General features: G+C 39.1%; 1 protein-coding gene across 7 annotated transcripts in view; it reads right to left on the bottom strand.

The window, feature by feature from the left end:
* The window catches only part of ASAP1 (ArfGAP with SH3 domain, ankyrin repeat and PH domain 1), a 558081-nt gene that overhangs the window by 10627 nt on the left and 532377 nt on the right, over positions 1-15077 (bottom strand). For all 7 annotated transcript variants that reach the window (XM_033933030.1, XM_033933029.1, XM_033933028.1 and 4 more), the window contains one exon: positions 5778-6304. In XM_033933030.1, the coding sequence (XP_033788921.1) occupies positions 5778-6304 (527 nt within the window). The remainder of the gene's footprint in view (positions 1-5777; positions 6305-15077) is intronic.

The following is a 15077-nucleotide window of genomic DNA, read 5'->3' as shown; positions in this document are numbered from 1 at the left end:
CAATTATCGGACACACAGGCGTATTGCCCGTTGGTGGATGATCCCACCACGGCTTTGGGGATTGAAATTTTAGAGTTTTTGAACAAACATTTAGATCAAGGAACTATCACACCAAAGGAGTATAAGTTTTTGTTTGAGAGGCATCCGAAAATCCCGAAGATCTCTTTTGTCCCCAAGGTACACAAAACTTTAGAAAAAACCCCGGGACGCCCCATTGTCAATACCCGTTCTTCTATTTTGGAGCCCCTTTCTAAGACAGTGGATTTCTTCCTTAGGGAAGAAGTTCCGAAGATCAAATCTTATGTTAGGGATTCTTCTCATTTTTTGAAGGATTTGTCAAATTTGAAATTGGACATGACCGATAAATGGTTGGTAACATTAGATGTTGTGTCCTTGTACACTCGTATACCGCAGGATGAGCACTATTCGTCACACACTTCAAACCATGACCCCGCACCGTATGTCTATTGATTTTCTCATACAACTGGCTGACTGGGTGATAAAGAGAAATTATTTTCAATACCAGCATAAATTTTTTCAACAAACCCAGGGAGTGGCGATGGGGGCCACGTTGGCCCCCTCGGTTGCCGCCCTATTTATGGCAAAATTTGAGGAGAATTGGATATACACCTCTATATGGTACCCCAAGATATTATTTTGGAGGCGGTTCCTCGATGATATTTTTTTTATTTGGGATAATACGAGACAAGAACTTGAAGTTTTCTATCAATATTTGAACTCCGTAGATAGTAATATCAAATTCACCATGGTGTGCCATCAAACTAATATCGATTTTTTAGATATTTCAATACAAATATATGAGGGTTTGATATTTACGTCACTTTATAGAAAGCCGGTGACAAAAAACACTATATTACATTATAAAAGTTTTCATCCGTATAAATTAAAATATAATTTGCCTATTGGGCAATTCTTGCGGATTCGCAGGATTTGTTCCTCGATTACTCTTTATAAACTGGAAGCTAGAAAATTAGGTGATAGGCTACGGATGAGGGGTTACCCTGACAGTTCAATCAGACAGGCATACATAAGAGCGAGGTATGCACAGAGGGATCTTCTCTTGTTACAACCGAGAGACACTCCCCAGGGAGAGTATGCCCAACTTACCTGTATTTTGCCTTTTTCTAAGGCAACCCCGATCCTGGTAGGTATTTTAAAGAAATATTGGTACATACTCCAGGGCCATAAACCTTTGGAAAACTTCCCCTTAGTAGCTTATTCCCGGGGGAGGTCATTGGGCCAACGCTGTGGGTTCCAAAGATATGGTAAGAGACAACCTATGGTGGGGGGTCGCCACGGCAGTTGTGGTAGGTGTCAGTGGTGCCCTCTCTCCATTCAGGGGGATAGTTGGCAGGTCCCGGGGAGAGATTTGATTTTGAGATCGAGAATGGACACAGATTGTAATTCGCAGGGGGTGGTTTATGTAATAGTTTGCCCCTGCGATCTGGTGTACATTGGTCGCACTAATCGGAAGATTAAAGTACGTCTTAATGAGCACAAGTCCCGTATTACCAACAGAATAGCCCAGGCTCCTTTAGTAGAACACTGGGAAAAATTAAATCATTCCGTGGAGGATTTGAAATGGCGGATCATTTATAAGAACAATGTGATCAGGGGGGAGGGGGATGTGAGGCAATTAAATGAACAAGAGCAGAGGTACATTTTTAAGGTGGATACAGTGGAACCCAGAGGGTTAAATAACATGATTGAATGGAGTTCTGTGTCATGAACTCCTTTAGAGTTCGACCAATAAGCTGCTGGGGGGGCGTGAACTTACAGGGAGGGAAGCATTTAAACTGAGCTCCGAGGACGCCGGCGCCATCTTATACTCTTTAACGATTTGGAGTCGGATGACGGCGGCGACCTAGGTGAGGTTTTGTTTTGGATTAATGGAATTTTTAGGATTATAAGTAGTGTTTGGATGGAGACTACATGCAATTGTACGTTTATGACTCCGTTTTTTTCACATTGTTTTTAGGGAGGCCCTTGAAAAAGCACAATACTTGTGCGAAACATGTCAGGTCTGACTCCCCAGGGTTGGCTGAGATAAGTACCAAGCTAGTACATATGCAGTACAACTATGAGAATGCAATATAACTATAACATATTTATGATATAAGTATTTAAATTAAAATAAACTAAATTAAAAATATAGAGTTAATAACGAATGAGAAGTGGCAGCCAATGATGAAGCACCACACTATGCTTCCCGCGATGTGAGTTTGTTCTGCGGTGGAGTGGTGGGGCTGAGGCGTCCTTTTCAATATTATACAATCATTATTAAGAACGTTTAATCCAGACCATTTAGTTAATATACTGATTTTGTGGATTCCATAGAGTCTGGATTATTATTATATGATAAGTGGCCAAAATATATATAAGGTTTTCAAGGCCTACATCTGACGTTAGCCATATTTACAATGATGTTAGGCACCTCTGAAGACATGGTTCCGGCACTGGGTTTTTTAGGCACCGCTAGGGGACCATTTATAAAATATGGGCCTTAGTGATTAATTAGAACAGTCAAAATGAAAGTACACTTGACAGCTTAGCTCCCAAATATGATAAAATTAGGAAAGACAGGCACAGTAATACTCGTAGTTGGTTTACCCCAAGTTGTTGATACTGAGACAAAAATACAGTAGATTAGAAAAGCAGTGGAACGAAAACAGATTAGAATAAATTAGCTTGGAGAAAAGCAATTACACAATATAAACAAAAATTAAGGTATGTGAGAAAGCAATATTATGTATGGGTTCTGAGTTATTTGTTATCCCAACTGACAAATTTACCTGGTGCAGATCAATTGATACATTTTAAGAAAAAAATAAATCTAATAAGAACACAATTCTCACAAAGTAAGAATGCTTCTGATTTACATAGATTTATTCATCCAAATCAAATAGTACCAACTGACAGATCTTGGTCAAAATGTTTACCAATTCACTAGGCAGAATTAAATTATCTATATAATAAATACGTAATATCTTACTGTCCAGTTGACATATGCCTGCCATACTTAATAAAAGTTGCTCCAGTAGAATTTAAACTAACACTTATGGAATGGATTACCATACTTCTGTTAGAAGGCGTATTTGCAGTCATTATAAGGGAGATTATTTTAATACCAATAGTGAAGGATCAAAAAGAATCACACACTCAGCCTGCCAATTTCAGATTAGTTATGTTTATTCCCTTAATTGTAAAGATCATGGAAGGCTTGGTGGCTGTTCAACTGACATAGTATCTGGACCACCACAATACTCTACATAGCTTCCAATGGGAGTTCTGTTCCAGCTATAATACAGAGATGGTTGTTGGTTCTCTGTTTGATAAAATCAAAATCTTGACAGGAAAATGAAAAAGTTCTGTTAATGCAATTTGATCCTTTTTCAGCATTCTATCTCATTGACCATGATATATTGTATCAAGTTATGGATGATACAGAAGTATCAGGTAATATTTTTAAATGGTTCAATGGGTTTCTGACCAGTTAAAGTTACGATGACAGAGGTTATATCAGAGGAAAATACCATGTGGAGTACCTCACCCACTTTCACCCATTCTTTTTAATGTGTTTCTCCATCCACTTGACTGTATTTTAGAAAAGGCTGGAAATATTGTATACTTCTATGCTGATGATATCACAAATATCAATTCCCATCAAAACTACTCTTAAAGTTTCCCATAATATTATACAACAGGGAATGCAACTGATTAATGACTGGATGCAACACCACCAATTAAAACTGAATACAAAGAAAACAAAATTTTTGTTATTAAATAGACAACACACTTCCTCTCAAGAAGACATCTTAATGTTGAAATTAGAGAGTAAAATGTTGCTAATTAGCAATATGGTTGGATTATTGGTTTAACCATTATCAATAATGGATAAAACTATCCTGAGGCCATACCAATACAACCACTCTTCAGACTATTGGCATGGTATTGATATATTGTGGCATCATGTAGAACTGCCTATATACTCAAATATAAACCAATCCAAATATAAACTGAAGTAAACCATATATTGATCTGATGATCAGTATAGCAGCACCTTGATTTTATCTTTAACTTGTGATAGCGTAGAAAACATGATGGCTTATAAGATTAACATCCCTCCCCTGTTAGAGTATGAGGTGGTGAAAGATGTAAAAATCATATACCCTAAAAGATGGAGGAACAATATGGCAGATTCAAACACCCTAAAGTCTATCTTGGTGGAAAGGAAGATTTAGAAGAAGGGACTATAAGAAGCGACTTTAAAGGGTAGATTTGGGAGCAACATAAAAGAAACAGTACTTCACAAATAGAGTGATGGGTGCAGAAAACTGCCACTTTGTGCGCGCAAAATCAATAGCAGAACCCAAAGAAGCAAGGTACTAGCAGAAAGGGTGCTTAGCAGTGACGAAAAGAAGAACAATGTAGATCACCACATAAGATCTGCAACTTTCTAGGAGTATGTCAAATGGGCATCCTAAATGAACCTTGCTGGAAGGACATACAGTAATAATAACACGCAGCTCACTTTACATGGAGCAGTTTAGGAAGATTCTTTTACATAATCCTGTTTCACATCCTCATTGGCCTTCTCAAATCCAAACCTCTCTCCTAATGACCGGTACTATTTTCCAACACAAATTCCTGTTTCCCGATGACTGGTGCTATTTTTAAACACAAACTCTTCTCCACCGATGACTGGTGCTACCGTCTTCCACACCCCGCCCAGCCTGCATTATGCTTATCATTCCAGTGCTCAAAGAAGTTGACACCAATATTCTGGGTCAATGCGACGCCATGAGTTCTTGTGCATGCTCAAGGCCTGCTGGCTCCTGCCCTCTCCAAGAATCCCAAAGAGGGCGAGAGCTGGCAGGCCATGAGAATATGCAGAAACTCAAAGCCCCACATCGGCCTGGAACATTGGCGTCAGTTTCTTTGAGCACTGGAATGGTAAGCGTGATGCTGGCTGAGCGGGGAGGACGGTAGCACCGGTCATCAGGGGAGAGGGGTTTGTGGAGGAAAGTAGCACCTTTCATTGGGGGAGAGTTGGGTTTGTTGAGGATGATAGTGTTGGTCATTGTAGGGGGAAGGAGTTTGTGGAGGACAGAAACACCAGGCATTGGTGGTAGACTTCAGCACCACCGATCATTGGATTGGGTCGTTGAGGAGGACAAAAGAGACGGTCATTGATGGGGACTTGAACATAAACAGAGTCTCCCCACAAAAATCTCAGTTTATATTCAAGTATATATGGTACAACAGGCTTGGTAACAAATTGGTAATGGGCCCTGGTTATGATGTCAGTATTCAATTATGAAATCTAACCCGCTCACAGTGTAGCTCTGGCTTCCTTGCTGGGCTGACTGGATAGACCATGCAGGTCTATCTGCTGTTATTTCATTTACTGTGTGTAAATGATTAACAGGCTCATTCACAAAAATAGCCTTAGCAAAAAAAACAAAACAAAACACAATAACCCACAAATACCCCCAAGAAGCTAAACAATAGTTGGTAATCTCCCTTCACTGGAAATGTTTTAATAATATATATTTCTTACTTTTTGTTTACTTTTAGATTTGGTTTTCAGGTTTAATTGTATTGAGAAGTCTTGGACCAAATGTATTAAGCATTTTCCACTAATACACAACATGGGAAAAGGCATTTAGTACAACTGGCCTTTATTTATTCAACTAATAGACTTTTAAGCGTGATAAAAAGAAGGGCCATTAGGTTGAGGCAAAACATATACTTACCATATTGATCTTCCTGGGAAGTGGCACTGGAGCTTCTAGCAAGGTGGGTGTTATGTCACTGAAATCTTCTGATGTTTGTTTCTCGATAGTGTCCCCAGGTTTAACATTTGGAGAGATGTCCACAGGTTGAGTTTTCTGATTTACATCAAAAGACTGAGGCTTTGGTAGTATTTCTCCAGTTGGTGTTCTAGTCAATGTTTCTCCGAGTTGGGGCTTTGGAGGAAGGTCCTTTACTTGCGGTTTTGGAGGTAAATCTCCAAGTTGTGGTTTGGGTGGCAAATCACTTAGCTGAGGCTTTGGAGGTAGTTCTCCTGGCTTTGGAGGTAAATCTCCAACTAGAGGTTTCTGAACTACTTCCACAGGCTGAGGTTTCTGAGTTTGTTCTGCAGGCTGAAGCTTCAGGGGAAGATCTGCAAACTGTGTTTTTTGGGATACATCTCCAGTCTGAGGGGATCTCTGGCAGAGTTCTGGCTGTGAATTTGATTTGTCAACAGAAAGATGAATGGTGTCTGTTTTCCTTAGTGCCACTACATAAAACAAAACACAAATAGTCTACTTTAGACATACTATTCTAGGGTTACATATGGAGATTTTGCAATATAACATTCTAAAGCACTGTTTTTTTTATATATCAACATGGCTGAAGTAATTGCTGTGCTGGGACTGTTGCTTTTTAACATATTTATCAATGAGCTAGAGATGGGAATAACTAGTGAGATAATTAAATTTGCTGATAGCACAAAGTTGTTAAGTCGCAAGAGGATTGTGAAAAATTGCAGAACTGGACCTTAAAATGTCAGGTGACGTTTAACGTGAGCAAGTGCAAAGTGATGCATGCAGGAAAGAGGAACCCCAAATATAGCTAGGTGATGCAGGGTTCCCTTTTAGGAGTCACTGCCCAGGAAAAGGATCTAGGTGTCGCTGTTAAGGATGTGTTGAAACCCTCAGCAAAATGTGTTGTGGTGGTTAAGAAAGCAAATAGAATGTTAGGAATTATCAGGAAAGGAATAGAAAACAAAGATGAAAATGTTATCATGCCATTTTATCGCTCTATGTTATGGCCGCACCTCAAATACTGTGTACAGTTCTGGTCGCCATATCTCAAAAAAGATATAGCAGACTTAGAAAAGGTACAGAGAAGGGCAACAAAAATGATAAAAGCAATAGGATGACTTCCCTATGATGAAAGGCTAAAGTGATTAGAGCTCTTCAGCTTGGAGAAGAGACGGCTTGGAGAAGAGCAGGATGATATGATAGAGATCACACCTCCACAAAATCATGCAGCCTGCGCTCAAACCCACTAGCGGACGAACCTGGGGTGAGCCAACTCCCAAAGGAATGGTCCCTGAGCCCCGATCTGAAAATGCAGGCTATCCACTGCAAGATAGCCAAGTTCCTGGAAGCAGAGTTTACCCTTAAAGTCTGTGATCTCCTGTAGCCAGAGTTGTCCCCACGGAGAACCTCTGCAGCATGAAGATGCAAAACACGTAACCCCCCCACAAAAAAAAAAAACAGAGTAAAAGGAAAAAATAAAGATGAGCAGAAAAGACTGGCTCCTACTGTCTCACTTATAGAAAAGCAGCTGGTAACCAGAAGGCAAGAGGTGAGGGTCAGAAAAAAATTATGTAAATGAGGCTTCCTACAAGCAGTCTTGCGACATGGGACACATAACCCATTTATCTAGGAATAGAGAGGGATTGTACAAGAAAAAGCAGCTTATTGAGTATCTTTCATATCAGATGCACTTAATTTTATTCAATATGTCTTTAAAGCAATGTATAGTACTGAACTATGATACTAGCAGTGTTGTTTAAATTACTTTGTAAAGATAATGAAGTTATTAATTACTACAAGGAAAAAGTAATATATTATGGTTACTAGTTACCTGTTTAATGAAAGTTACTGTGAAAGTAATGTTACTTTTAGTTACTTTTTAATTCTTTGGATATAACAGTTGTTTTGACATTACATAAAATTAATTCTAGCAATTGGAAATAGATCCATTATCATAGAAAACATCTAAACAGAAAATGCTCAAGTCTTCAAATATAGGGATCTAACACAATTAGATATTTAAAACAAATAAAGAAAAAAATCATGAACATAGCTAGCATATGAGCAGTGCAGAAATCAATGAAACCATCAATATTCAAAAGTTTTTTAACTGTGGCAACCATCAGGCAGAATCTTCTTCTGGTGTCAACGCCAGCAAAGAAACAAAAACATGTTTAATTGTTGACCATAGGGTTCCAGTCTTGAAAGAGTAATTTAGAAATAGGGCTGAAGTCAATTTCCTTGTATCAAGATACTGTTTTTAAGTTTAACACCTTTTAATGCTTTAACTAAAACAGTTCCTATTACAATGAAGGAGCGATTGGTAATTTGGAACTTGAGGATAGTGCTGGGCAGACTTTTACGGTCTGTATCCCACAAATGATGAGTGGGTTCAGCTAGGTTGGAGTGAGCTTTGATAGCAGTTCTATTAATTGGAATCTAGGGTATCAAGTTTCAACAATAACTTTAGAAGTTGGAACCTAAGGACAGTACAGGGCAGACTTCTATGGTCTCTGACTCAGTAATATCAAATAAAGTGTCTTTATCTGCTGTCATTTACTATGTTATTCTGCATCCTCTTGTAGTCATATTGTTTGCCCATGCCGAAAAGCTTTTCAACAGGAGCACTTGAAGACAAACCCTGTTATACATACTTCACAAACAGTATCTTGATATAAAGAAACTGATTCATTGATTATTTCATGAGAATTGTCATTTGGAAATAGATCTAATTCAGCAGCAACATCACTTCTGTCACTGACAAACATTCTGAAAGCAGAAGAAATCATCTTCATCACCACCACAATTACTGCTGGATGAAGCTGGTGAAGTTTGCTCTGATGAGTTTAAAAAAAATTATTTATATGTTTCAAAAATTACAATTCACAAGAATATCCTTGCTTAAGAAACTTAGAAAAGTAATATTTAAAGAGGAAAGAAAATAAATTTCAAAAAAGGGGAAAAAGTTAATTTACATCTTCATTAAACCACAAAAAGGGAGTACCAACCAAATAGATGAGATTGATTTAAGAAAAATATACAGTAAATCAAAGGCTTAACAGCAGCAACAAACCACTATTTTATTATTCTACTCAACTAATAAGCTAGGTAGCCTTAGTAATCAACTTTTTCATATCAAGAAAAGCTCTCAGTTGATCCAGAGAAGAAAAGATGTACCTCACTTCAAGATACTTAACACATTTACAGTCAAGGCTACTGCTTCAGTTCTCAATCCCCCTAAAACTTCTCTTGAGTTTGCCTTATTACTTTGGGATATATCCAGATTTTTTTCCCAAAGAAAAAAACTTGTGAATTATGAAAATACAAATTGTAACACAGCCTTCATATCTTGTTCAAAAATGAAGGAAACTAATAGTGTAGCTCTTTTGACAGATTCTGATAAAGACATCACCAGAAACTATGAAATATTTAAAACCTCCTCTATTCAAAGCTATAACTTCAGTCTCCAGGATCTCTTCTGTAACATTTTTAACAGGAATATAGCAAATCCAATTTAGTGAAGAAATTATTTCAGAAGAGAATATTAGCAGCTCAATCAAATGCCTTTTACAGGCCTCCAGAGGAGCGATTCCCAGGAACTTTGGAAAACTTAAAAGGCAGAGGGATGAGACTCATGGTGGGGAAGGAGATTAAGAAGAGGATAAGCACTGCAAAAATGCTAGAGCAAGCATGGTCCCTTTTTAAGGACATAGTCACTGAGGCGCAAAATCTATTATACCGCGTATCAACAAGGGATCCAAGAGGAAAAAGAACAAGAAACCAGCGTGGCTCACTGTAGCAGTGAAGGAAGTGAACAGAGACAAGAAGTCTTTGTTTAAGGAATGGAAAAGGTCAAAAATGGATGAAAACTGGAAAAAGCACAAACAATATCAAAACAAGTGCCATAAGGCGGTAAAAGGGGCCAAAAGAGACTATGAGGAAAAAATAGCCAAGGAGGCAAAAAACTTCAAGCAGTTCTTTTGAAATATTAAGGGGAAACGACCCGTGAAGGAAGCGGTGGGGCCGTTGGATGACCATGGAATAAAGGGAGTGCTAAAGGAGGACAAAGCCATCGCCGAAAAACTGAACATACACAACATACCAGAAACCAACAGGCTATATGCAGGAAATGAAGACGGGAAACTGACAGGGTTGACAGTCAGTCTAGAAGAGGTATGCAGGCAGATTGATAGGCTTAAAAATGATAAATCCCCAGGACCGGATGGCATCCATCCAAGGGTAATCAAAGAACTGAAAGGGGCTATAGCTGAACTGCTTCAACTAATAGCCAATCTGTCAATCAAATCGGGAAGGATTCCGGAAGACTGGAAAGTTGCAAATGTTATGCCGATCTTCAAGAAAGGTGCGAGGGGAGAACCGGGAAACTACAGAGTGTGGCGCAGTGGTTAAAGCTACAGCCTCAGCACCCTGAGGTTGTGGGTTCAAACCCACGCTGCTCCTTGTGCCCCTGGGCAAGTCACTTAATCCCCCCATTGCCCCAGGTACGTTAGATAGATTGTAAGCCTGCTGGGACAGAGAGGGAAAACTGCTTGAGTACCTGAATAAATGCATGTAAACCATTCTGAGCTCCCCTGGGAGAACAGTATAGAAAATTGAATAAATAAAAAAAAAATAAATACAGAATGGTGAGACTGACCTGGGTACTGGGAAAGATGGTAGAGGTGCTAATAAAGGATCGAATCATTGATCATTGACGGACACGATCTGATGAGGACCAGCCAGCACGGCTTCAGCAAAGGAAGATCTTGCTTGACGAATTGGCTGCACTTCTTCGAGGGAATAAACAGGCAGATAGACAAGGGTGACCCGGTCGACATTGTATATCTGTATTTTCAGAAGGCATTCGACAAGGTTCCACATTAATGACTACTTCAAAAAATTGTGAGCCATGGAATTGAGGACGAAATACTCACGTGGATTAAAAACTGGCATGCAGAGTGTGGGAGTAAATGGACAATACTTAGAATGGAAAAGCATCACGAGTGGGGTGCCGCAGGGTTCGGTGCTTGGACCCGTGCTCTTCAACATATTTATAAATGACCTGGAAATTGGTACAACGAGTGAGGTGATTAAATTTGCAGACGATACGAAGTTATTCAGAGTAGTGAAGACGCAGGAGGATTGTGAAGATCTGCAACGTGACATTAACACGCTTGAGAAATGGGCTGCGACATGGCAAATGAGGTTTAACGTGGATAAGTGTAAGGTGATGCATGTTGGTAACAAAAATCTTATACACGAATACAGGTGCAGGAAAGAGACTTGGGAGTATTGGTCGACAAGTCAATGAAGCCGTCCGCACAATGTGTGATGGCAGCGAAAAGGGTGAACAGAATGCTGGGAATGATTAAAAAGAGGATCACAAATAGATCGTAGAAGGTTATCATGCCGCTGTACTGGGCTATGGTACGCTCTCACTTGGAATATTGTGTCCAGCACTGGTCGCCGTACATGAAGGACACAGTACTACTCAAAAGGGTCCAGAGAAGAGCGACTAAAATGGTTAAGGGGCTGGAGGAGTTGCCGTACAATGAGAGATCAGAGAAACTGGGCCTCTTCTCCCTTGAAAAGAGGAGATTGAGAGGGGACATGATCGAAACATTAAAGATAATGCAGGGAATAGACTTAGTAGATAAAGACAGGTTGTTCACCCTCTCCAAGGTAGAGAGAACGAGAGGGCACTCTCTAAAGTTAAAAGGGGATAGATTCCGTACATACGGAAGGAAGTTCTTCTTCACCCAGAGAGTGGTAAAAAACTGGAACGCTCTTCCGGAGGCTGTTATAGGGGAAAACACCCTTCAGGAATTCAAGACAGAGTTAGACAAGTTCCTGCTGAACCAGAACGTATGCAGTTAAGGCTAGTCTCAGTTAGGGCACTGACCTAAGGGCCGCCGCGTGAGCGGACTGCTGGGCATGATGGACCACTGGTCTGACCCAGCAGTGGCAATTCTTATGCTCTTAATTACTAATGTCAAACCTTGTAATGTTTTTACTTTATGTTTTACTAAATTCAAAGAGACACATTCTTCCTTAGTTCCTTCTAAAATTTTAGTTAAATTACAGACGATATTCTCTAGATGCTACAATTTGGACACTGTAGTGTCTAGCTTCTGGAGAGCATTCCAAATGCTTTCCAAAGTCACCACCACTGGTCTCACAATCTGTGAAGAAATCCCAGGAGGAGCTCCGATATTTCCACTCTCTCTATCTGCCCCTTGCAACAGGTCTTCTCACTAGCTTCCTTTTGTGGAGGGGACCTCAGCAGTGTCATCAGTAAATTCGGATGTGGTAAGGGGTTGAAAATTGGAGGAAAAAGGGTGACATAAAGACTTAATTCCGTGGGCTCTCCTCTGCCTGAGGCTACCACAGGAAAATCTTTGATTCGTTCTGTGGGAGTTTTGTCTATCATCTGCTGAAGGGGAGGTGAAATCTTAGCTATCAAAGGACCAGCTTTAACTATCCCCCTTTATGTTTGGTTTGCAGCATAATAGTTCAGAGGAAACTAAAAGTAACAGCAGGTAGAGAGTTCATGAACACTGCCAACAGCGTGCCACCATCTTAACCACTTCACCCCTCCCCCGATGACAGTTTCACTGTTTTAATTGTTATGAAAAAAATGTTCTTTGTATTTCATCTTCATTTTGTCTTCAATCTAACAAAAATGAAACTGTGGCAGCATAACTGCAGGCAGAATCAAATCTATGCGATCAAGGTAATAACCAAAATGCTCATTGAATCCACGCTGAAGTGTAGAAACCACAGGTGAAGCATATTTAAGGTCTGTACTAACTTTAGTCAGCTTCATTTTCAACATGACCAAAGTGGGCAGCAAAAAGCCAAGTAATATTTAGCTTCACTTTGTAGGACATCCAGAGCAGCTGCTATTGGATTCATGACATAGCAGTACTCGCCCAGAAAAAAAAAAATTCATTGTGTCCAAATCCAGTTACTCCCAGAGCTGTGCACAATTCATTCAGAAGGCTGAGTTCAAGTTTTTATCAACAATGAAATAAATTTTCTCAACAGCATAGAAGAAAGAATTCCACTGTGAAAAAACTTTTATATGATATTTAATCACAAAGTGTGTTTGCACTATTTATTTGATTTTCACTACACACGCGAAGACTCTATGATGGTGTGGTGCGCTGGGTTGTTACAGTGGACGTTGTTGACATTCACTTGACTTATCAATCCACCAAATTATTAAATTATCTGTTTAACTTTATATTATTCACAGTTTATGCGCTACACAGCTGCAAAAACAGTGATACTCTAGAACTCTTATTGTTACTGCATTGCAATAGGCATGACCAGCTGCATATTGCATTTTTCATGTACAATATCAGCTGATTGAGCACTTTAATTTGTCTTGTTTCATAATGCTGCACACTTTGCCAATGAGCTTTGAAAAATCTTTTTATACACTGAATCATTACAAACATCTTCCGAGTTATTAACAGCTACCAAGTTTAATGAATGCAGCACATCATTAGTGCAGCGGCAAAACAAACTGCTCTTCTGCTGTATCGTGACCATCAGCAATGACCTCTCCTATATATGGGAAGACAGTCTCTTCTGACTCAGATTGAGAAACAAGCTGAGTCATCTGAAAACAAATTGAAGTCTTTGATAAAGTTAAAGTCATTGTCTGTGATAGTCATTGTTACCTTAGCTACCAGATTATATTTATTGTGGACAGTCTCAAGAGTTGATGCTATGAGATCATAAGTGTCGCCACTTTATACACTGACACGTAAGAGTGGCAGAATAGCACTGTAAAAACATTTTATTCAACTAATGAACAGTCACCAAAGAAATTATGATTATAACTTTTCCAGATAGCAGCATTTGTAGAAACATATGATATTTTGCTCAAATGAGTTGACAGTGTTTCCTTCATTTTGGCAAATTTATTCTCAAGATGTCTAACCAGAGTATTTCAGCTCATAACGAGTCTTTCTGGTTGCAACCCAGTGACAAGCATAACGAAAGCTGCCTGCTGTTCAGTGCTGAATGCTTACTAAATAAAATAATTGACAGAGTGCTTAAATGTTGAAGACGAGTTAGGTGCCATCGACTCGTGTTTGAGTCCTAGCAACTTTGATGAACATCATCAAGTTTTTGTGGCAGACTAAGCCATCTTTATTTTTCCCTCATGTTGTACACTTGAACAATTAAGTTTGCTAGAAACCAGAAGCAACCCAATAATGATTCTAGTAATAAATAAAATTGGATGGGTGCCACTAAAAAGTAACTATATAAATTAAGTAGACATTATATTACTCATTACTGAAAAAAATAATATATTACAGTTATTTCATTACATTTGCATAAAAGTAATTGCTATAGTTACTCATTACTTTTAAAAGTTAATATATTACTAGTAATATATGCTGTTGATCGTTCGCTATTACTTTATAGATTAAGTGATCTGGAGACATATGATAAAGTTTTGCAATGGCTGAAGAGGGGATTGGTGCAGCAATGTCATGAGCTAAGTTCCAATTTAATTTAGTCAAATGATAAGATTCATACAAGAAAAATATAATGAAAAATTTCAAAAAAGTATATAATGAAAATTTTTTAAGAAAAAGTTTATGGAAAAATTATTATAGCACACACTGTACTAGAAGGGAACCAGTGAGGAGTGCTGCCACGCCAACTGAATAGACTTGGGTGGTGTTCTGAGGATCCTCGGTGTGACAGAATCATTTGTATGCCAGAACTACACAGTGCTGAAGAATGTTTTGATATGTGAATCGTCAGTATATAGGTGCCCAACATTGTATGCTACGCTGTGTCACAAGTTTTTGAAGCAGTTTTATTATTCAGCTAAATCTTTTTCTATATTAGTGTTCTTTTGAGGTCTTAACTAAAATTGTATCTAATACATATTGGTTATAGGGCCCTCCTATTATCACCATCACAAGTGTATATCCATATCATGCAGCAATAACACTATTGCAGGGGTGTCCAACCTGCGGCCCTGTGAAGTATTTTGTGCGGCCCCGGTCAAGGGCGATGCAGTATTTTCCTCTGCTGCCCCCGGGTGTTTACCATCTTGCCGGCTTCCTCCTCTGTCTTGCTGCAGCGTTTGCATGGCCCCAGAAAATTTTTTTCAGCCATTGCGGCCCAGGGAAGTCAAAAGATTGGACACCCCTGCACTATTGTATCAAAATCTGGCAAATAATCTAGACTGCAGAACAGTCATTATAGAACATCCAC

This window comes from Geotrypetes seraphini, chromosome 2 (assembly GCF_902459505.1).
Source record: "Geotrypetes seraphini chromosome 2, aGeoSer1.1, whole genome shotgun sequence".
Classification (NCBI taxonomy): Eukaryota; Metazoa; Chordata; class Amphibia; order Gymnophiona; family Dermophiidae; genus Geotrypetes; species Geotrypetes seraphini.
The sequence above is the reverse complement of the archived record's forward strand: the minus strand, read 5'-3'. Positions and strand labels throughout refer to the sequence as shown.